The sequence below is a fragment of the Pleurodeles waltl genome, chromosome 5 (assembly GCF_031143425.1).
Source record: "Pleurodeles waltl isolate 20211129_DDA chromosome 5, aPleWal1.hap1.20221129, whole genome shotgun sequence".
Taxonomy (NCBI): domain Eukaryota; kingdom Metazoa; phylum Chordata; class Amphibia; order Caudata; family Salamandridae; genus Pleurodeles; species Pleurodeles waltl.
In genome coordinates, this window is record NC_090444.1 from 79,764,436 (window position 1) to 79,787,842 (window position 23,407).

The 23,407-nt window shown below is 46.2% G+C and overlaps 1 protein-coding gene across 1 annotated transcript in view; it reads right to left on the bottom strand.

The window, feature by feature from the left end:
* Positions 1-264: 264 nt before the first annotated feature.
* LOC138296991 (vomeronasal type-2 receptor 26-like) overlaps positions 265-23,407 on the bottom strand; it is a 98,038-nt gene continuing 74,895 nt past the window's right edge. Inside the window, exons 6-7 of the mRNA XM_069236508.1 lie at positions 5,696-5,819; positions 265-1,184 (exon numbers count right to left, since the gene is read on the bottom strand). Of these exons, the coding sequence (XP_069092609.1) occupies positions 265-1,184; positions 5,696-5,819 (1,044 nt within the window). The remainder of the gene's footprint in view (positions 1,185-5,695; positions 5,820-23,407) is intronic.

Below are 23,407 nucleotides of genomic sequence, written 5' to 3' on the forward strand. Positions count from 1 at the left end.
TAGATGTACAAGCATTGCAAAGGCTCAATTGTGTACAACTTTTCTTTGAACTTGATACATTATGTATATATTGATTACTCAAAGAATAAAACAAAGGAGAAATAAAGAGAGGGTATTCCTTCCCTGCTCTTTAGTCACTCCATACATTGTATAATGGTTTTACTGTTACTGGCGGAACAATTTTAGCAAAAGGAAGTTATTCTTCAGCTTCTGACAATATATCTCCTTGTTTTTAAAGTATGTATAGTCAAGAAGGGCAGTTCCCTAGGTCCCTCTTTTCTTAGCCGCGTCTTTTGACATCAGCTGCTTTCTGTTGTTCCGCTCTGGCCTCAGTAGGATGATGTAGCATTTAGGACCAAAGATACAGCCCAATAACCCAGAGCTGGAGGCCAAGATGGCGAACACCTCCACTGCCACCGAGTACTTCCCTTTGGTGCTGAGGTATGTGGGGATGAAGGACAGCCAGACGCTGCAGAACACCAGCATGCTGAACGTGATGAACTTGGCCTCGTTGAAACTATCTGGAAGGTTCCTCGCGAAGAAAGCCACCACAAAGCTGACTGTGGCCAGAAACCCCAAGTATCCTATTACACAGTAGAATGCTAGTATGGATCCCTCTTTGCAATCAAGGACTATCTGCCCAAACTCAGCCCTCATGTCGTAGAAGGGGAATGGAGGAGAAGTTGTGAGCCAAGCACAACACAGAGCAACCTGAGTCGTGGAACCAAAGACCACAACCGAGTTAGTCACTCTGCGACCCATCCACTTTCTCAGGTGGTGCCGGGGCTTGGCAGCCTGAAAGGCTAGGACAACAGTGACGGTCTTAGCCAGTATGGAAGAAATTGATACTGGGAAGCTGACAACGAAGACAACTTGTCGAAGCACGCAGCTCACCTTCCCGGGGCGTCCAATAAACATCAATGAGCAGAGGAAGGAGACAAGGAGCGAGAGGAGAATGGCAAAGCTCAGGTCGCGATTGTTGGCCTTCACGATGGGAGTGTGTCTGTAGTTGAACACAGTGACAAGGGTGAGGAGAGTGACAAGTGAACAGATGACGGCAGCGGACATCAAGGCAATGCCCAAAGGTTCATCATGAGACAGAAAAATTATGACTTTTTGTACACACTGGACTTTCTCTTCATTTGGCCACTGATCGTCCGGGCACTTTATGCAGTAGTCCATATCTGGAAGTAAAGAAGGGATGTTGTTCAGTCAGACTCAGGCATACATTTAGAAAACAAACCTCAATTAATTTTTACTTCTGTTGCTCTTGATATATGTGTCATAAAATCATTCAGAGCTCAATTTGCATTTACTCTGGAGCAATCTGAGAGATGTTTATTAGGATCTCAGATTTACACTAGCCATCTTATAACATACAAAGGTTTGTATTGGTCCATTTCAGCAGCTGCTGGGAGCATCTTTGAGATTCTCGACTGCTGACGGAATTTACATAGATTCACTTAATAGCCTCGTGAAGGTAGTTTAGTGAGGGTTAGATTTACTACAGGGTACATCCTGGTGTATGTGCTAATTATGTTATTTTATTTCACTTGTAGATTTTTTATACTGTGGACTTAGCCCCAGATGGCAGCATATCTCTGTGTGTAGCAATGAGATATATAGCTAACACCATAGAGGGAATTAAAAGGGAGTGGATATTGTCTCAGATGTTTGGAAGATTTTTAAAATGTGGGTGTTTGAGATCTTTCCTGATCAAATCAATAAAGAAGAAAGTCTCAGGTGCTATAAAAAGGCCGATATAAATGTGACTTGCTCCAGGCATCTCCCGTTTCACTCCAAATAAAATCTTTTTTAATCAGACCACAAGAGCAGAAGATAAAGAAGAAAGACATCTTCATGGGCTACAGTAGCAGATGGTCTGATACACAAAATAATACAAAATAAGTAGTGACTTTATGAATCACTAAAGTAGGCATATGATTTTCATTAAGTTTCTCAATCATATATACATGTATTTGGTATTTCTATAGCATGAACCTACCCAAAAGGCAGCAGAGCAGTGTAGAGGGTCAAATACAAGCATACGTTAACGAGTGATAGGAGCGGTAGCTGGTTTGGGGACGATTAATGCTTTGTGATGTAGTGTTCTTTAAAGAGGTGTGTTTGCAACTCTTTTCTAAGCTGGAGCAGCTTTGGAGATAGTGGGATGCTGTTACAGATCCTGGGTGCATAGATGGAAAAGGCCTGCTGCCTTGTTTTATCCTTTTTGCACTTCTTAGTGTGCAGTCTTACGGTGTCCTGACTGCGGGTGCTGAGAACCACCAGAGATCATGAGCCTGTCTGCGATCTAAATAGGCGTGCTGGTCGTGATGGCCAGTTAGAGGTTCACATACCCTTTCAGATTTCCATGTTTAACCACACTTAACACAAACATATTTTTCCTATGGATAAGTCCATTTTCTTTTCACCCTCAAAAATGTAGTTATGTTAGAGCCGTTTTCAACTTAGATTCATCATATCTTCATTCTGAAAATCAGAACTTTGGAATTCTGACTTCAAATCCAACTTTTGTGGATAAAAGCATCCGTTACAACCGGTAGCTGCTGGTGTCAGGAAGGGGTGGGGAGGCGGGGGCAGCCTGCACAGCAGGGTGCGTGGGGGGCACCACATGGAGTGGAGGGGCACGGGAGAAATAAAAAACATAAATAAACGTACCTGCCACCTCTCTGTTCTTCTGCTCCAGCAGCCTCTCGTCTTCTTCAAACTCTCCCCAACCAATCCCGATGGTTCTCTCATGCTGTTACACAGCATGAAAGAAGTGCCAGGAGTGGCCTGAAGGGGCAGCAGTGCCACTCAGGGAAAGAGTGGGACACTGCACTTGGTTTCCACCGGGCTATCCAACACAGCCGGGTGGAGAGTTCTAAGCGGGCCAAACTGACATGCACACTGAGAAGCGCACCATCACTCCTCCTCCACTTGTTGATGTGGAGGAGGCTGGTCCTACTCTACGAAAGCAGAAAAATAAAGGGATAGTAAAATACTTTTATTATCCCTCTATTTTTCTGCTTTTACCAGCGGGACAACGCTCCGCCACCATAGCTGAGGGGCTGCCCCTGGTTACAACCCGGAAAACGTTTTGTGGTTTTGGTCCAGAGAGTTTTAAGCAAAGTGGGTGCCAATCACACTGCAATATTACATGACACAAAGTTGCATAAGCATTTTTTGAAAATGTGCATATTCTGAATGTGGACTTGTGCCTTCATTTTGGGATAGATGGGTCAGATAATGGTCTCAGGGGACAGAATATTGAGCTTGCATGGTTGAAGGATGCATGTTGTTACCTCTACATTAAATTGGATGTTTTCTTCAGTTTTTTTCACTCACCATATCATTGAGGTGTTTCTGTATTTGTCTTTCTATTACATCATCAAGAGTTTCTGTAGGTAAGGAGGTTTCCTCTTTGCATGATGTCAGCAATTGCTTCTTGGATTCCTTTGTTTATAGTTATCATGGATTCTATTAGTTTAAAAGAAGTCACCAGGGTCATGAACATGATACAGGTGCCACTTAGAGCCAATGAGCTAATTGTTGTAACACATTTTTCTCGGCTTAACTAAAAAACATACAGCTCTCACAATTATCAAAAATGTATGCGTATTGCATTAATATCCATAAACTGATAATTTATTTTCCAATATATTCAGTTTTAAAATTCAACCAATTAATCTTAGAACAGTGATCATTGATAGCGTGCCTCATTTCCTAATGATATCTTAATAGGCCTGCTCCCAAAAAATATTGTACATCCTTACAGTCAGATGGTTGAATCATGAAAAGACCTCTCTTTGTCTTCCAAGGTTTCTGAAATGAGTAGCATTCAAAAAGAATAATGATTACACCTGTCATGTAGAACATTTAGAAGCTGAAGGGCATGGTGACATCTGCCAGGTTGTTATGAAAATAGCTGGTTAACATCTAGTGCATGTGCCAAACACATTACCACCCTTTGTAGCTCCTGCCACCTCAGGCTAGTGACCAAACTTCCCTAGCATAGGTTTACTCATAGGTGAACAAGAACCAGGCGCATATATAGTGACCCTTATATTACTTTCAAAGCCTGCACTGTAGCCTCTGCACACTCTTTGAAAGTATGTCCAGGTTTGCATTCTACCATCTTGAGATATTGCACCGATTGCCCTCTGTGATTCCTGAACCCTTGCTCAATAAAATCACCTTCGGTTTGTAATCAGAAATATCTGAAAATATATATTGTGCACACTCCACGTAGCCCTTTATCATAGACGAAAACACAAGTGATCGGATCTGGCAGGTACCTGGCCTGTTGCCCTTTGTACCCGGGCGATCCTATTCTAATGGATACCCAACCATTTTCTTCCCGTATACGCTTTACTGCATCTTTCGCTGTACACTACTGATTGTACTGATACACCCATGTTGGGACCAAAGACTGCATTTCCCTGTCTGATGTCATGAAACCAAAAAGGTATTCAATAGACCAAGATCACAGCACCAGTGTCATTGATTTCAGAAGTTAGAAACTGTTCTTACCACCTTATACCAACCTCATGGTCAGGATACAGTGGAGGTTTCAGTACCTGAGTATTTCTCTCACTTGGTTTAGCGAGTCCAGCTGCAGGCAGGTACTCAACTAAGACATCACTGGGAAGACATTGCTCATATTCTCTATCCATTGAGGCACTCTGAGCTCTCAACATGGACTTTCTGTAAGAGTTCTTCAGTGGTTGTTGGACTACTCTAGTATCAAGGGACTTTTTTTTATAATGTTAGTTACACCATAGGAGAATAAGCAAATTATTTTGCTAGTTTTGGGAGATAAACCCTTAAGCAGACATGAAACAGATATTGCACCCACCACCCTAATGTTGAAGAGTTCAGAGGGCTGATAAAGGACATTTTCTTCAGATCTTTAATTTTGTGTGTTTTTAGTTTTTCTAGGGGATCTGTGTTTCCAACTTTTGATCGAGGTTGCATTAAAACTATTGTGGTCATATTTATTGTTTTTTTCAGTCCTGTCTAGCATATCTGTCCACTTTGCTAAATAGCTAGGGACCCTTCTGTGCTTGTGCTTTCTCCACGAGTTATCACATTCTTCACTTCCCATGAGGAGAACAGCCACATCTTCTCTCAGAACCTAGCTGTCCTGTGCACTACTGTGACCTACCAGCCCTACTAACAGATGCTGTTAAGGATTACCAAGGATAACACCCATTTATGCCTACAAACCACGTGCATGTAAAACGGGCTTAATTTCAGGTCTCTGCTCTCTCCTGACCTAGACAAAGACTGTCCAGTGTTGGTCAATGATGGCCAGATCACATGGATGGGCGGATCTATGCTAGGTTTTCAGGATAGTTGCAGGTGATAAATTTACACACAATTAAGTTAAACAAGAATTATTTATGGAGCCGGGAGATAGCTCAACAATTTGTCATGGATCTTCAGACCTAGTGGAGTAATTCTGACCACCCCTTGCCTAAACCCTCTGCTTATAAATGGGAATAGAGGGTCTGATCTCCAGTAGCCAAGAAAAGGGACTAGCCCTGTACATTTCTTGCAGTCTCTTGGCCCTAATGGCTGTGCTTCTAATGCATCTGCCCAACATGATAATCCATCTATTACACTTGAGGAATTTCTCCCACTAGACTAGCTTTCTATCGACATTCCTGCAAATGATGTACACGTGTCTTACCGATTTTATTGGAAATCTCTCCGTGGGAACACAGTACGCAGTCATAGCAGCAGACGGCAGCTCCAGGTCGGATAACTTTTCTATAACCGGGTTGGCAGCTCTCACTGCATGTAGAGCGTGGCTCCTAAACATTAGTGAAATAAATAAGGTTTCAATGCACAGATGCCCATGCAGTTGTAAAACATATGTGGTTAAGGCATCATTGGTAAAATCTGGGTAATCAAAACATTGTTAGTTGGAACCAGCCAACTAAATAGTTGGCTATGAGTAAGTGATTCCAAATGTGCAATTTCATGTTGATGAGTATTAGTATGGTTTATGAACAATGTAGAGTACTTCGGGTGAAGATCTAAACCGATCATTTAGATCTTTATTGCAAAGTTTAGAAGTTCTGATGACAAATTTTATTATTACTCAAATTATTTCTAGTCATTTTGTCAGGGTCCTCCAGGTTTAAAACCAGGAACATTACTCCACAGGGCTGCCACAACTGTATTATACTGTCCAACCATATGATGGACTAGCTCAGTCTCCAGACCTAAGGAGGCTTGGAAGAGGAAGCTAATTCGTGCTGAATTGATTGACTGATAAAAGTTTTTGTAGATGAAATTTGCGGAATCTTTGCGGCTGAAGAAGATTGCAGAGAAGACCTTAGGACATGGGAGGGGTTGTAGGGAAGGAAGTGTAGAAAATATAATTAGACGTAACTGGAGAAGAACACAGAGACGAGAATGCAGGATCGGGTAATGGACTGATGGGTTGTTTGAAGAAAGGCAGTAAAGGAAGTCACATGCATGTGTTTAGGGTTGAAATAGCGATCTATATCAAGTGCTAATGCTCAAACTATTATGTATGTAATGCAAGTGATTGCTATATTTGCTTGTTTTTGAAAACAATAAAAGAAATATGAAAATAAAAAAAATTATAGAAGTAGAAGTTTCCCTATATCAGGTTTTTAACCTTTTGACTTCTGTGGATCTCCACTTTATCATTACCGGAACCCAGGGACCCCCACTGAATCAATATTGGAATCCGAGGACCCCCACTGAGTCATTGCTGGAAGCCGGTGACCTCGGTCTAAACATTGTTGATGATTGGAACTGCAAAACAATGCACAAAACATACACAAACATGCATTCATCAAACACATACACAAATGATAATGCATTTTATTTAATTTGAAAACAAATATCAATAAATAAAATACAACATTTTATTGGAAGGTTAGTGCTTTTCTAAATTCCATTGAAGCCACCTATCATCCATACTATATTCGGTTTGATGCACCTGCGCTTCTCCCACGAATCAACCTGACGATACTCATTTAAGTTTTAGCCTCCAATTTCAATTTCCTTGACATTTACAGTACGTTTTGCATTTTCAATTGTACATTTAGCCGCTTTATTTATATACAGTTTGTTAATCTGTTAATATTATTTACGGTTTAATTTATTAATTCTAAGCAGTAGCGGACCCCCTGAGGAGGCTTCCTCGACCACAAGGGGTCCCCAGAACAATGGTTGGGAACTTTTGCCCTACACTGATGAATGGCAGAGGTAAAAGCACTTCAAACTAGTGCATGTGGCAACTGGTGATCAAGATAGCTTATCCAAGTTTGCAGAGATGAGGTGTAAGGATGAATACCCACAACTGGGATAAGCAGCAGAATTATATATGATCTGAAGTCCTAAGATCATGTAAAGTGTCAGATCATGAAAAAGAGTTACTGTTGATAAAGCAAGACGACTGACAGATTGGACCACAGTTGCTAAGAGGAGGAGTAGGAACAAATGTATGCACCATTTTGATGTAAAATAAGTAATTTTAATTTTAAAGGGGAGCTGTGAAACTCTTGAGGCAGGGGTGCAGCTTGGTCAGTAAGATTGGGGGGGGGGGATCTAACTTTCAGATTTCCCAACAACCATGCTGGAATATCTTTAGAAGTACTTAAACACCATATTTTGTAAACTAACCAACATTTTTGAGATTTTCAAAACAAAGAAAAGAGAGTGAGTGTGTGTGTTTGTCTGTGTGTAAGTAAAAATCCAAGGTGAAATCCAACAGACTTCTCACCGTCACCGACAGAAAGCACTTGTACCCAACTAATTACTACAGAGTACATTTGTAGAGGGTGAAACATCCCACACACTCCCCTCCGAAGCTACACCCCTGCTTGAAGAAGAAGGAGTGGTGAGGTAGATGAACAGCCTTGGAGTTGATAGAAAGAAGTGACATAGTCCAGACAAGAACATGTCAGTGAACACACCACTGAGACCGGTGGTGAAGCAGGGTAGATTTAGGAATGGCCCTCAATGCCTCTAAGAGGTCCATAGGGATAATAAAGGCTGTTCCACCCTGATCTAGTCTTACTCTGTCTTCATGCGAAACCACAAGGGTTGATTCCGTCCCCTAAACGGAACAGATCCCGAACTGAGCAGAGTCGAAAAACTCCTTCATTTCTATGAACTCAGAAATAAGTAGAAGGGAGATGACAATTTCTCAGAATCTTGAACTCGGCTGAGGATTTGAAGTAAATGACCCATGTGAACTTGTCTCTCTTCATTGGGACCAGAAGCCAATGGGATTGCAAGGCTGCAGAGATCAGTGAGAACAGAGAAGATTGGATCAGTGCCCAACGTAAGGTATGCTCTGAGCAAGCATAAAGGGGTATCCTGCTGTCTACCCTTCGATATCTTGACCATACGAAGATATTCCTTGAGAAGTTAGTTTATTTAGATGAAGTGTGAAAGAAGACAGAACACTGCACTGTGACATTCAGAAGGGATGCAGAAGATAAATTGCCATCTTTATCATCCGTTCAGCAGCACCCCCAAGTAGTAACTATCTCCTTTTAAATTCTGTCATGTTATGAAGCAATAGTGCCCCTACAGGTGAAGTGCTGCTTAGGTGTCTCAAACCCAATGCACATGGTGCTGTGAACTCCTTGCAAGCCCATCCACCAAGGGTTCAGTGGTGTAGTTGATCCACAAAAGAGCACTAGGATGGACAAGACAAGTCTACAACCAGTAGTGGGATCACGACACCGTGTTTACTTGTTTTATTTGCATAAGAAGCTTGCTTTGGGAAGAGTTATGCTGCTCCTTTTCTGTGTGTTTGGTTGGAAACTTGACGTACAACTGTTCATGCTTTGCATGGTGTGTGTGCTTCTATTCCGTCTGTCTAGAACTGCTACTTGAGTCCGGCTGGGGAGCGAGCTTTCTCTACTTCTGCTCATGCTCACCTGCTGTGTGTTGGAGGAGCTTGGACTACCGCCTTTTGTGGTGTATTTATTTTGTGTGAGTGATCCTTGTGCTGATGCCGTCTTTGCTGAACAAATGCTGGGCACATTTACTAACATTTTGTGTCATGGCTGCACCACTTTTTTAGTGCAGACACAACACAAAAGGTTATTGGAAATTTAAAAAGCCATGCAAGGGCCGATTTTCAACGCCTCGTGTAGCTGTGTAGAAACAAAATGTAATGCAACTTAGTGTATAGCACTGCCTTGCATTACCTTGTGTCAAGGAGGCATTCCATGGGGGTTGCCTTGTATCCACCCATGGATTTTGATGAAATTCCACATCTAATAAGCCTCCCAGATCCAAGTGTAACAAGGAGAAATATCTTTATATCTCCTTGTTTCTTCCTTTTTATGGGCGATTCTGTAATCTCTCTTTGGGCTTCAAACCACGCCCATGTCAGGTCAGTCACTTACATTGGTTCATGGGCTTGCCTTTTAAAATCCTCTTGCCATCATTTGTGAAAGGCATGCATACGTCATGCCTTTTCCGGTGTTTATCCCACCTACACAGCAGTGGTAAACTACTAAAAAGATGCAAGGCTCGATGTTTTCAGCCTGGGGTCCGAACTACTTTATCTGTTTATTTTCCACGCAGCGTGATCGCGCTGCATTTTACATAACGGGATTGCGCTGCGTTTTTTTTTCTTTACAACGCTAATAGCTCTAACTCGAGCTAATGCGAGACCCGTTGCATTGAAAATGCTTGTTCTATACGTGATGTATTCTGCAGCACACATGGAAAAGGGAAATGCTTTAAGGGATTGTTTTTGTGCAGGAAACCCATTTTGCCTACAAAGCAGGCACCCTTACAGCAAGCCGCAAGAGTGCGTGCGTTGACGCTAGGCTACGAAAAGGGTGCCTATGGGAAAGAGCAGAACAGCACCAGATCTTAGTAGGTACGGAACAGCTCTCTCCCTTTCATGCAACATGGCACAGCGACACTGCTTGCTGCCCTGCGTGTGTGAAACCTTAGTAATTCTGCCCATCGGCCTCCTAGTGATGTCTGCCCTCCTGCTGCTTGTGCTGTGCCTGCTCTGAGTGAGGATGAAGCTTTCAGTGCTTTTAGCAGTGCTCTACTTTGGGGTGTGCATGAGCTACTTCTGCTCTCTGCAGTAAACAAGGTGTGTGCAAGTGGAATACTTGCATTGCAAACCTTCTAAGATATCTAAAGGTTTCCCAGGGTCCCAAAGTGTAGATAATCCATAACGCTGCTCTCTACCTGCCTGACCTCCTCTCTCACAAGTTAACTCCATCGCTGGGCTATGTAGCGGGTTTAAGGTCTTCATCAATTGGGAACATGTCACCCTCCTGTTACTCATCCTACTGTACAGCTGCTTGAAGACACAGGAGGAAGATACTACACACCTCTCGAATGGTTTACAAGCATATTACATCGCAAGATCTGCTTATCTGTGTGTAAGAGCAGAACTGATGTACGAACTACAGTGAAAGTTGTAAAACCAATAAAAAACGAATTGTAAATAAATCAATGAATGCTGCACTGCAGCTGCCCCAATGTACCTGTTATCAGTGCTTGAGTGATGTCTGCACTGCAGCTGCCCCAATGTACCTGTTATCAGTGCTTGAGTGACGTCTGCATTGCAGCTGCCCTCAATGTACCTGTTATCAGTGTTTGAGTGACGTCTGCACTGCAGCTGCCCCCAATGTACCTGTTATCAGTGCTTGAGTGACGTCTGCACTGCAGCTGCCCCAATGTACCTGTTATCAGTGCTTGAGTGACGTCTGCACTGCTGCTGCCCCTAATGTGCCTGTTATCAGTGCTCGAGTGACGTCTGTACTGCTGTGGCCCCTAATGTACCTGTTATCAGTGCTTGAGTGACGTCTGCACTGCAGCTGCCCCTAATGTACCTGTTATCAGTGCTTGAGTGACATCTGCACTGCAGCTGCCCCTAATGTGCCTGTTATCAGTGCTTGAGTGACGTCTGTACTGCAGCTGCCCCAATGTACCTGTTATCAGTGCTTGAGTGACGTCTGCACTGCAGCTGCCCCAATGTACCTGTTATCAGTGCTTGAGTGACGTCTGCACTGCAGCTGCCCCAATGTACCTGTTATCAGTGCTTGAGTGACGTCTGCACTGCTGCTGCCCCTAATGTGCCTGTTATCAGTGCTCGAGTGACGTCTGTACTGCTGTGGCCCCTAATGTACCTGTTATCAGTGCTTGAGTGACGTCTGCACTGCAGCTGCCCCTAATGTACCTGTTATCAGTGCTTGAGTGACATCTGCACTGCAGCTGCCCCTAATGTGCCTGTTATTAGTGCTTGAGTGACGTCTGCACTGCAGCTGCCCCAATGTACCTTTTATCAGTCTTGAGTGACGTCTGCACTGCAGCTGCCCCAATGTACCTGTTATCAGTGCTTGAGTGACGTCTGCACTGCAGCTGCCCCAATGTACCTGTTATCAGTGCTTGAGTGACGTCTGCACTGCTGCTGCCCCTAATGTACCTGTTATCAGTGCTTGAGTGACGTCTGCACTGCTGCTGTCCTTAATGTACCTGTTATCAGTGCTTGAGAGACGTCTGCACTGCAGCTGCCCCTAATGTGCCTGTTATCAGTGCTTGAGTGACGTCTGCACTGCTGCTGCCCCTAATGTGCCTGTTATCAGTGCTTGAGTGACGTCTGCACTGCTGCTGCCCCTAATGTGCCTGCATTCAGTGCTTGAGTGACGTCTGCACTGCTGCTGCCCCTAATGTACCTGTTATCAGTGCTTGAGTGACGTCTGCACTGCTGCTGCCCCTAATGTGCCTGTTATCAGTGCTTGAGTGACGTCTGCACTGCTGCTGTCCTTAATGTACCTGTTATCAGTGCTTGAGTGACGTCTGCACTGCTGCTGCCCCTAATGTGCCTGTTATCAGTGCTTGAGTGACGTCTGCACTGCAGCTGCCCCAATGTACCTGTTATCAGTGCTTGAGTGACGTCTGCACTGCAGCTGCCCCCAATGTACCTGTTATCAGTGCTTAAGTGACGTCTGCACTGCTGATGTCCTTAATGTACCTGTTATCAGTGCTTGAGTGACGTCTGCACTGCAGCTGCCCCTAATGTACCTGTTATCAGTGCTTGAGTGACGTCTGCACTGCTGCTGCCCCTAATGTTCCTGTTATCAGTGCTTGAGTGACGTCTGCACTGCAGCTGCCCCTAATGTGCCTGTTATCAGTGCTTGAGTGACGTCTGCACTGCTGCTGCCCCTAATGTTTCTGTTATCAGTGCTTGAGTGACGTCTGCACTGCTGCTGCCCCTAATGTTCCTGTTATCAGTGCTTGAGTGACGTCTGCACTGCTGCTGCCCCTAATGTGCCTGTTATCAGTGCTTGAGTGACGTCTGCACTGCTGCTGCCCCTAATGTGCCTGTTATCAGTGCTTGAGTGACGTCTGCACTGCTGCTGCCCCTAATGTGCCTGTTATCAGTGCTTGAGAGACGTCTGCACTGCTGCTGCCCCTAATGTACCTGTTATCAGTGCTTGAGTGACGTCTGCACTGCTGTGGCCCCTAATGTGCCTGTTATCAGTGCTTGAGAGACGTCTGCACTGCTGTGGCCCCTAATGTGCCTGCATTCAGTGCTTGAGTGAGGTCTGCACTGCTGTGGCCCCTAATGTGCCTGTTATCAGTGCTTGAGTGATGTCTGCACTACTGTGGCCCCTAATGTGCCTGTTATCAGTACTTGAATGACGTCTGCACTGTCCCTGCCCCTAATGTGCCTGTTATCAGTGCTTGAGTGACGTCTGCACTGCCGCTGCCCATAATGTCCCTGTATTCAGTGCTTGAGTGACGTCTGCACTGCTACTGCCTCCAATGTGCTTGTTACCCATGATTGAGCTACGTCTGCACTCCTGCTGCCCCTAATATGCCTGTTACTAGTGACTGAGTGACGTCTACACAACAGCTGACTCTAATGTGCCTGTTACCAGTGGCGTCTGCACTGCGCTACCATGCGGTCCCTCTTCTCTGTGAGCACGGGGAATGTTCTTGCGTGCACGGGGAATGTTCTCACGTGCACAGGGAATGTTCTCGCGTGCTGGCTCTTTACTGATTTTCAGCTGGTGGATCCTCTGTTACGTAGTGGAGCCTGGAGAACTGTTTCCAACAATGCTAAAGCAGGGCTCTTCATGCTTGTACTGTACATGTGTGCATACATGTGTCATACCAAACTAAGCCCTGCTTTGGAGACTCTGGCCCTCATTATGAACATGGCGGTGTGGGTTGCTATGCCGGCAGTGGTGGGAAATCCCGCCAGCCGGCATGATGGCCCACACCGCCACATAATGAAGCCAGAGAGGGCCGTCATAGGCAGCCCTCACCCACCGCCAGGCCGCCTCCGTCAGGCAGCCTGGCGGTGGACGGCACCATTATCCGACAGGGCAGCGCAGCTGCCCCCGGATAAGGATTCTAAATCCCCCAGCCTTTCCCTGGCGGGTTTCCCCGCCAGGTAAAGTCTGGTGGAAGGGGTGCTCCGGGGCACCCCCTGAGGCCCCTGCACTGCCCATGCACTTGGCATGGGCCCCTGTGCAGTGCCCCATCACGCAATTCACTGCCCGATTTACGGGCAGTGATCTGCGTGACGGGTGCAGCTGCACCCGCCGCAGAGAGGCATTGGTGGCGGCACAATGTGGAGCCGCCGTCAATGTCCTGGCCAGGCATTCTTCTGGGCCGGCGGGCGGAAACAGCGCCGGCCCAGAGGAATGCCCATTATACGGTCGGCAGGGTTCCGGGGGAGCTGGCGGTCACTGGGAAGACCGCCAGCATGAACACAGCGGTTTTGACCGCTGTGTTCATAATGAGGGCCTCTGTCACATTATCAAGTTGAGTCCAGTTCCTAGTCTAGGCATGAGGATCAGAAGGGTTTAGCAAGTCTCTCATTCTGGGAGCAGTGTTAAAGGCATCCCGCATACTGACAGGTAGTGCCAGGCTCCTTTGAGGGTGAAGGTCAGGAGACCAATTCTCAATCACTCCAGTGAACCCGCTGACTTGAACTAGGGGCACAATCCCAACACTTCCTCCAAGTCGCCCATTAACAAAGCCAAAGCCTGAATCAGTAGGTTGAAGCCAGCTGCAGTTCTGTAAGTGTTCAGGAATCCTTGAACAGCGTGTGTGTTTGGACACATCACAGATACTGGTCTCCACCATGCTAGTGTCTCTGGAGATCACACAGCATCATCTTGTTAGGAGGTTTTCCAGACCCCAGAGGTGGACTCCTCAACAACTGCCTCCACCTTCTCTGTTGGTCCAGTTTATGAATATGAAGGAGTTGGGGATGGTTCCTACGGTACAACAGAAGCACTCTGAGGAGTGCATCCTGAAACTGTGTTCTCCATTCGCAGCAGTTAGTCACCTTGGTGGCTCTGGCTCGGTCTGCAAGGTCTTCTGCTGAGCTCTGATCCCAGCCTAGATCCCCATCACCTTCCGGCCTGGCCATTGAGAGGGGTGTATTTACCTTGAGGGTGGAAACTGTTAGTGACTTTGGCAGGACACAAGATAGACCAACATGTTCCAGAGGACAGCAGCCTTCTCCAGAAGCACTCAGACTCCTTTGTGGCTAAAGGGGATTGCAACAAGAATGCTGTCTTTCCCAGCAAGGACAGGAAGAGGAAGCATATTCAGGGGAAGAGATGACACCTGGTCAACATATGCCCTGTGGAGCAGAGTGTCCTTTCTATGGAGACCTTGCTTGCAAGAACCTATCTGTTCTGAAGCCTATGAGAGGGGTTTAACCTCCAGTAAAACACTTCACAACTGTGTTCCTCTCAGTTCATGGGTGTTCCACCAGAAACGTGGAGCACCTTGTATGCCAAACTGTAGGTCCACCAGCTGCATTACGAGCCAAACGGACCATCAGGTTTCCAACAATGGTGCCCCCACTGGCTCTGCCATTGGAACGTCCACCAACAGCATGAAGGAGTAGGGGCCACTGGTGTAACAATTACACTGCCTGCCTTTTTTTAGAGTAGAGGGTCTGATAATATATTTTCCATTCAGGACATCCTGGGCAGCAAAAATTACTAATGACCCCACACATTAGGAGAAAACTCTCAGGGTAATTAGTAATTTGTTTTAAAAAACAAACTCTGGCTTTGGGAGTCTGATTTTGACAAATAGAAATGTTTTGTGACCAGCCACGTGAAACACGGCAGCTGCTCATGCCAGCTCCTGTGAAGACACAGAGACGGTACAGAGATCACTGCTGGGCCATGTGTGATCTCTAGATATGGCAGGTGGTATTCCATCAGGGTGTCGACATAATGTGTGACGAGCCACCCACCAATCTTTAGATCAGGTCCCTGCTCTCTCTGGCTTGTTCTTCTGCCTTTTGCTCCATACGTGTGTGTTGCTCTACCTGCTTCCATTGACTGCTCTGGATTCCTGTTACTCCTGCAAAATCATCTGGTTGAATCCAGTCATTGGTCTCAATTCAGCTTCAGGTCTCCTGTTTAAGCTTGACTACTCATCCCCAAATATCCCCAGGGACATTGTTTCCTCACTAGTGCTTTAAATAGAGGAGACCCCAGTTTATTGGTAAAGGTTGATGTTCCATATCTATGAGCCCTGACATGGTGTTGCCAAGTCTGGTTCTCGTACCTCTACCGTCTTCTTCATAAAGACCAAAGTCACCTTCCCCAAAGGAAGGACCTCTTGTCCACGTGGCGGGAGGCAGAGGGCAGATGTGTGTTACTCACGTGGTTACCACTACTCAGCTTGCGCACATAGTTCCTGAAGAGCTAACAAATGCACGCCATCACCTTTCTATAGAGAATTCGAAGATCCTGGCGGTTGCCTGGAAATCTTCACTAGAACTCAGTACACGGGCAAGTGAATGAGGGTCTGTCACTGGGCCTAGCAAAGAACATCCACCCGCTCACATTCTCAGCCAAAGATGTTACCTGCCTGCAACTGGCCACCTGCAAGACATACATCCTGGCCACTACGGTCTAGCCCAACATGCCAGCATAGTCCTTCATAGCCAAAGAGGCCATCAGGTGATAACAAATGGGATTTAAGCATTTGTTTCATCTGGTCAAATATCTCACTGACCTGAACTTGCTCCTCGCCAGGTTGATGCACAATACTATTGAGCTAATGGCTCCTTATTACAATAAGCTCTTTAGTTGAACACTTCTTTCTTTGTAGCTATATCAGCTCGGCTCATATGTGAGCTGCAAGCCCGCTACACCTTACAACCTTCACCAGTGATCATCAGTGTTCTACAGAGACGGGGTCGTTTCTGGACTCACCCGTCCTTCATTCCAAAAGTGGCGTTAAAGTTCTAACCGAAGATATAGGTCTTTTCAGATGGATATGTTTCCTGATATTCTTCTTACCTTCCCATGCTTCCGCAACACAACATGGACGTGAGGGGGGTCTTTCAGCCTTCTCTGGACTAAACCAGTGATCTGCATTCATTGGATCTTCGTTTTGTGACCTTGGAGGAAATGATGCCAGCAGAAACTGATGGTTGACATTAAGCAGTAGTCATTGTTACAATTTGCTTTGAGCCAAAAGTCCATCCCATGTCATGGTCACATTCTGCAAGCGCTAAGACATTCAGAGGCATTCTCCTGGCATGATCATGTCATACTCGAGTTCCGGGCAGCTATGTGGGCTACTCCACATGTGCTCTTGAAGCTTGTTCCTGCAGCAATGTAAGATCTGTCCAGCAAGGTTTCTTCTGCAAGCTATTTAACTAGACCTGAGAGGTCCAATGCTTCCCTCTCATTCTCATTTGCTGTGGAATCTGTTCTCAGGCTGAGAATGGTGAATAACCAGGAGGTAAGCGTAGGCTGCAGTTACCTTTACAATGGCTCCATTAGGAGATGTGCAAAACATGGGGGTATTTGCAGCATCTGGTACATTTTGTTACCTGGACTGGGTGTTTCTTGTTGCAGCAACTACATTCTAGTTCATGCCTGAGTTCAGTTCTGTTGTTTGTCTTTATTGATGCCTCACCTGTGCCAGATGCCCTACAGGTTCCCCAACATATCTCCGCCTACTACAAGCTCCGCTAGCCCTGATCTACCACCGGTAAACACAAATAAACAAAACTAGAAACTGCAGAAAATGGAAACAAAGTAAACAACCACCACATCCCCACTTACTGGCACAAACAAACTCACAGTTCTGTACCCTACGTCAAATCTAATTCCACCCATCACGGACACACACAAGCGAATGAGGGACACCTATCTGTGTGTGTGGAGGGATGTGTGAGGTGATCAGTGTGTCTCTGCGTCGGTGTCTGCTTTTCTGCACAGGGAGCACCAGACAATACTGTGTGTTTGCGTGTATGTGATTGTAAATGTGTGCAGGTGTGACCCCAAGGGAGTCAATAAAAGCAAGACGCAGAGCCCATTATGGTAATCTAGAGGGGGGGCAGAAACATATCTGCCCATGGGCTGGTACTTTGGAGAAACAACAATTCACAGAAGCAGGTGCAGAGTGAGGGGCAATTAAAGCAGAGGGAAGCCGCCGAGGCAGTCATTAAAGAGCCAAAACAGGTAGGAAAGTTGTCATGGAGACCAAACCTGTTTTACGAGGGTTACCGAAAGGTGGTAATTATAAGGTGGGACTGTGAAGCTGAGGGAGTGAAAGAAAACACGTAGAAGAATCAGGAGGAAACACCACTGATGGGCCAGTTCTGTGATCAGTAGTGGTAACAGAGTGATGGCCGGGGGCACCTCTGACCTCTAGAGGAGGAGCTGGAGGGAGCCTGCGGGGACAGGGAAACCTTGAGGTGGAGAATACAAGAGGGCCGGAAGGAATGAGCGCCAAGATGGTGGAGTTTAGGGCTTGCAGCCCCAAAGTAGCAAACCTGCTCCGGTAAAGCCAGGATATACTTTAGCGGATACGAAAAATGGCAATAAAATGACCTCTATGAAAAAGAGTACAGGAAGCTGGCAATTACATACTACTCATCCTGACAATAGGGGAGGGAAAAGTAGCTAAATCACTAGAAGGAAAACACCATCGATAGGTTATGAACCTCCAGCAAATTGGCTTCACTGTGGGAGATTCATGACAGGTAACTCTTTGTGGGTTCTTTGACTGGGGACCAGGTAAACAGATGTTTTTGAATTCTACAAAGCTTCCAAAATATTCAGTAAAGTGTAAACAAGTTCACTAGTCCTAGGGCAGCGCGTATGCTGGTGAGCCGGGACAGGGCCTGACTGAGGAACTCTCTGGCGCTGAGGACTGGAGGTGACAAGTGGAGCTCCACAGAGCCCATCAGTGCATGCATGAGACAGGCTGGTATGCAAGCGGCAAATGATAAAAAGTTTTGCCATAGGCTTTGACCCCACTGAGGTCCTGTTAATGAGAGTGACTGAGATAAACTGGAAGAGCAGACAAGAAAGAGGCAGCCCAGGTCCCATGAAGCAAAGTCTAAAGGCACAGATTTGGGGCGCAAGACCCCTGAGAAGTGCATGCTGGGAAGTGAAGTTGACGAAGAACCTGGGAGCCATAGTCTTGGGAGTCAAACTTGACTTACAGCCCACAAAAATAGTGGGGGTTGTGCCTCTGCCCCCTCCCGTGCCCATCACCAGTGAAGCCTCATCTGACCAACTCTGTCCAGTGCTGGAGACCAGATCTCCAGAGGGATAAAGGCAGATTTTACCCAGTCCTGTGACAGGCTCCCAAGATAGCAAATGTTCTAAAACAGGTTTCATGGGGGAGCTCAACCACGTGGAATCTGTTTAAAAACAGATATGGGAGATATATTCAATTTACTAAATTGAATTCGCGCAGTGCAACCAGCAAGCATGTCCCATGAGGAGGTTGGTAGGGAGAGAGGAGCTCAGTAATAAAGTGACTTACGTCAAAAGTAGTGATGGATGGAGTTACCTGGCAAGAGATGTAGGCCTCACTGTAAGCGCTGCTGTAATTCCAATGGTGGCAGTAATGCGGCAGATCTCTTGTGTTTCAGGCAGACAATTCAGATCCTGAAGTCAGTTGAGATGTGTTTGAAATACTGGGGTAACAGGATGAATTACCAGGGGAATCAGGTCTGGTATTCTTGAGGCCTCTGATAATTCCTCATGTATCAGGGGACCCTCAGGAATCAATTTGTGACCCCTTGATACACCTGCCCACCTGAGTTACCAGTGTCCATAGTATCAGTAATCTGGGGTAAGTGCAGAAATGGGGGAACAGTTTACAGCAATTTGACATCGAACACCATACTGGACATAAAGACAGTAAATTAATTGCTAGGGTACCAGGACAAATGTAAGCTATCAATACGATGATGGGTAATTCAGGAGAATACAATTTTTTCGAGCAAGCGCAATAAGAATTTTCAATTCTATTAAGGACACTGAATCGAGGATTATGCTTCTCTTTCCATGCTTTCTTTTTTCAGCAGTCAATTAAAAAGTCAAAACTTAAAAAACACTACAGTTCCCATGAATATTCACAGTCACATGTACCAAGCAAGAGTCCACAGCCCTATATAACTCCAAAAACGCCAGCTTGCGTCCTCTTTCTTAGCTCAGAAGAGGGAAATAACCATTCACTGATTTTGGTTTTGACAGGTCTGGTTGCTTGGCAACACACACGCTTCAACTGCCAAAGCGGGAGGGAGATGCTGAGGCTGGCTGAAAGAATTTAGTCAATTTCTTTGGAATTTATTGATTTTTTGAGCGGAGTGCATGCTCGGCTGAACATTTGGCTCGATTTTGATGCCCATATTCTCAGAGTAGGTGTGGGCTGTAATAATCCAGTTCACAGGCTTGCCTGAGGAGCACAGTGAGTCTTGCTGCAGCAGATTCTTGTTTAATTTGGATCCTTGCACTTTGGGGTTGCTCCCCCCTGACGCCAAGTGTCTCATGGACTGTGAATTCTGGCCAGATTATGGTAGACAAGCATTTATTTGACGAGGTGGCATATTTTGAGGAGGATTACGAGGAGGTTGGGGAATATAATGATGAGGTGGACCCTCTGCAGGCTTTGGACGCATCTGTTCAACACTCCATTCATAAGGCCTTGACTGCAGCCTTGTGGCCCATCACAGCCCAATTGCAGTTATTGGCTAACTCCCAGGCCCGGAAAACCCCGGCCTCCTCGATTTCCGCAGGGGAGTGTACGGACGTTCCCCGGAAATGTAAGGAGATGGTTAAGCTTAGGCCTCATGAGGAGGTTATCTCTTCTTTGGAGCACAAACCGGCGCATGATCATGGTTATTGCGCATCCGACTCAAAGTGCACTCATTCGCCTTCCAGTTCTGATCCTGAGACTCGCTCTGGTGAGTCAAGCAGTTCAGGAGCTGAGAAGTCGCGCCGCCGTAAAATCAGGAAACGATCTCCTTCTCCCAGAGAACCATCTCCTTCTACCTCCTTTAATTTCGATCCTGAGAGTATCATCCTTCCTCGGTCTTCGGACTGGGCTCCGGAACGGGAGGTGTCCGATTACTTGTGTAATACCTTGCGCAAACCTTTTCGATAAAGATGTGCGCAATCGCCTTAGGGCAGAATGCCCCAGACTGGACCTTTGGGATGAGGTGGCTTTTACACCAGAGGTAGACCCCAGCATTCTTACCTTCCTGAAGAAATACTCCAGGGATCCCAAGAAGGGGATCGATAGGGCATGGAAGGCATGCCAGGATAAAATGCTGGACGTCATGGGGCCCCTTGTGAAAATCCTGGAGATGACGCTACAAGCTAAAGAGAAGGGTGACTTCCATCGATCCCGATATTCTTGCTGGTTGGACTCAACACGCCATCTGCCTCCTTGGTAATGACAATTGTGCAATATCTACGGAGCATCGTAAGTCTATTCTTATGAGAATAGACCCTAAACTTTCAGGTTTGGCACCAGCGGAAGCGGGCCCCTTGGCTGACGGACTCCTCTTCGGGGGAAAATCTGTTAAGGTCATTGGGAAGTACGTTAGTACTTTTACGGCTCTTGACAAGGTGCAGACGTCTTTGAAGAAGGTTTTCCATCCCAACCTTTTCATCAGGGGCGGGTGAGGCCGCTCGTCAGGCTGTCAATCTTTGCAAGGCCTCCAACGGGGAGCGCATGGCCGCCAGAGAGGAGGATATCAAGACTCCACTAGAGGGGGAACTTTCTTCCCCTGCCAAGCCCGGTATCACAAGTCAAGATCAGGCAGAGGTTCGAGGGGACACTATACCTCTGGTAACTCAGGTAAGAATGCTCGACTTGTCAAAGGTTCCTTTGGGGGGCAGAGTCAGATTGTTTATACACAACTGGCAAGTTCTTACCCGCGATGCATGGGTTCTTCAGACGGCTCAGGGTTTTCACATCGAGTTTTACCAAACCCCTTATCAGCATGCACGTCCAAACCCTCTCCATTTTTCCCAACAAGAGGAAGAGTTTATAGCCTCATAAATAGAGGCATTGCTGCGGAAACGGGCAGTGGCCGTATGCGAACCCCATCCCCAAGGTTTCTGCAGCAATATCTTCCTGGTGCAAAAGAAAGGAGGTGGTCACAGATTGGTTTTGAATTTGTGAGAATTCAATTTCTGGATTGTTTACAGGCATTTTAAAATGGAGGGGATTCACATCCTGAGGGATCTTCTTCAAGAAAACGACTGGGTGGTCCAGCTGGACTTGAAAGACGCGTACCTGACCATTCCCCCTCACAGGCATTTCCTTCAGTTCCAATGGAAAGATCAATGGTACGAGTATCTGGTGCTACTGTTCGGGATGGCTTCCGCTCCGTGGTGTTTCACCAAAGTCATGAAGCCGGTCATAGCGTGTCTGAGAGAGAAGGGAATTCGTCTGATTGTGTATTTGGATAACATATTGATCATGGTAATTTCGCGCGAGAGGGTAATCGAGCATCTTCAGGTGACAATCGATCTTCTTCAAGATTTAGGTTTTGTGATCAACAGAGAAATCCAGTTTAGTCCCAACTCAGTCTATAGAATTTCTAGGATTCCAAGTAGATTCTGTCACAGCAACGCTTTTGTTACCTAAAGCAAAGCTCTGCGACATCAAGAAGGAATTAAGATTGGCCCTTTCCCGTTCAACTGTGTCTCTGCGGCGGATGGCAAGACTGGTGGGCCTATTAGCGTCATCCATTCAGGCGATTTTTCCGGGCCCGCTGCATTATCGGGCTTTGCAGAGGTTGAAGATTCAACATGTTTGGAAAGGTTTTGCTTATTCGGAGCAGATCCTGCTTACTGTAGAGGTCAGAGTAGAGCTGCGGTTGTGGTTAGAGCAGGTCGAGGCGTGGAATGGCAGAGCAATTTTTGTTCTCAGCCACACATCATCATAGAATCCAACGCCAGCCTTTTGGGCTGGGGCGCGCGTTGTGGAGAGTTGTCCACAGGGGCAGATGGGCCCCTCACGAATTGGAGATGCACATCAATTGCCTGGAACTGTTGGCAGGATCCTTCACTATTCAGGCTCTAACCCCGAAGCAGGTATCATGTTGCATCCTTTGTGGGATGGACAATATATCTGCAGTCAGATCTATCAACAAGTTGGGGGGAACCAGGTCCAGACTCCTGGCGGAGATGGCCAAGGACTTCTGGCATTTGTGCCTGGATTGCAAAATAATGGTGGTAGCATAGTACATTCCAGGGCAGTCCAACACCATAGTGGACTGGAACTCCAGATTTCTGAGAGATTCCAGCAATTAGAAGCTGCATCCACAATTATTTGCTCTGATTCAGGACACATGGGGGCTTTGTTTCATAGATCTGTTTGCCTCCCAACTGGATCATCAACTGGAGAGGTTCTTCAGTTGGAGACTGGATCCACAAGCATTGGCAACAGCTGCTTTTCTTCAAGATTGGTCGGGCAATCTGAACTATGCCTTTCACCCATTCAGTATGATATCGAGAGTGGCTGCTCAGGTGAAGCGCCAGAGGGCGGAGGTGGTGCTGGTCACTCCAGTGTGGAAATCACAGCCATGGTTTCCACTGTTGTTAGCACTGGCATCTGATTATCCATTTCTTCTTCCATGGAGACCGGACATGCTCCGTGGCCCTCTGGGGGAAGTTCATCCGTTAGTGATGTCGGAGAGACTCTCCCTGATGGCCTGGAGGCTGTCAGGCAACTTTGGTATTTGCCGGGCCTTTCAGAATCAGCTTCAGAATTTCTCCCTGTCCACTAGGAGACGGTATGCATCAGCTTGGACATGCTGGATGGGTTGGTGCCTGGAATGACAAGTGGATCCCGTGGAAGCAGACATTACAGAGGTTGTAAACTTTCTTTCTATGAAGGCTTCAGAAGGTTTGTCTTACAGGTCAGTAAATAACTTTCGGTCAGCCATTGCCGCAGGACATGTGCAGGTAGGTAATTTGTCTGTGGTGTGCAAATTAATGAAAGGTATCAGGATGTCAAACTCTCTGAAACGTAGATACTCTTTTTTTGTGGGATGTAAATAAAGTTTTAGACCTTTTTGAGGAATGGCCTCAGAATAGTTTGTTGACTAGGAAGCAGCTTT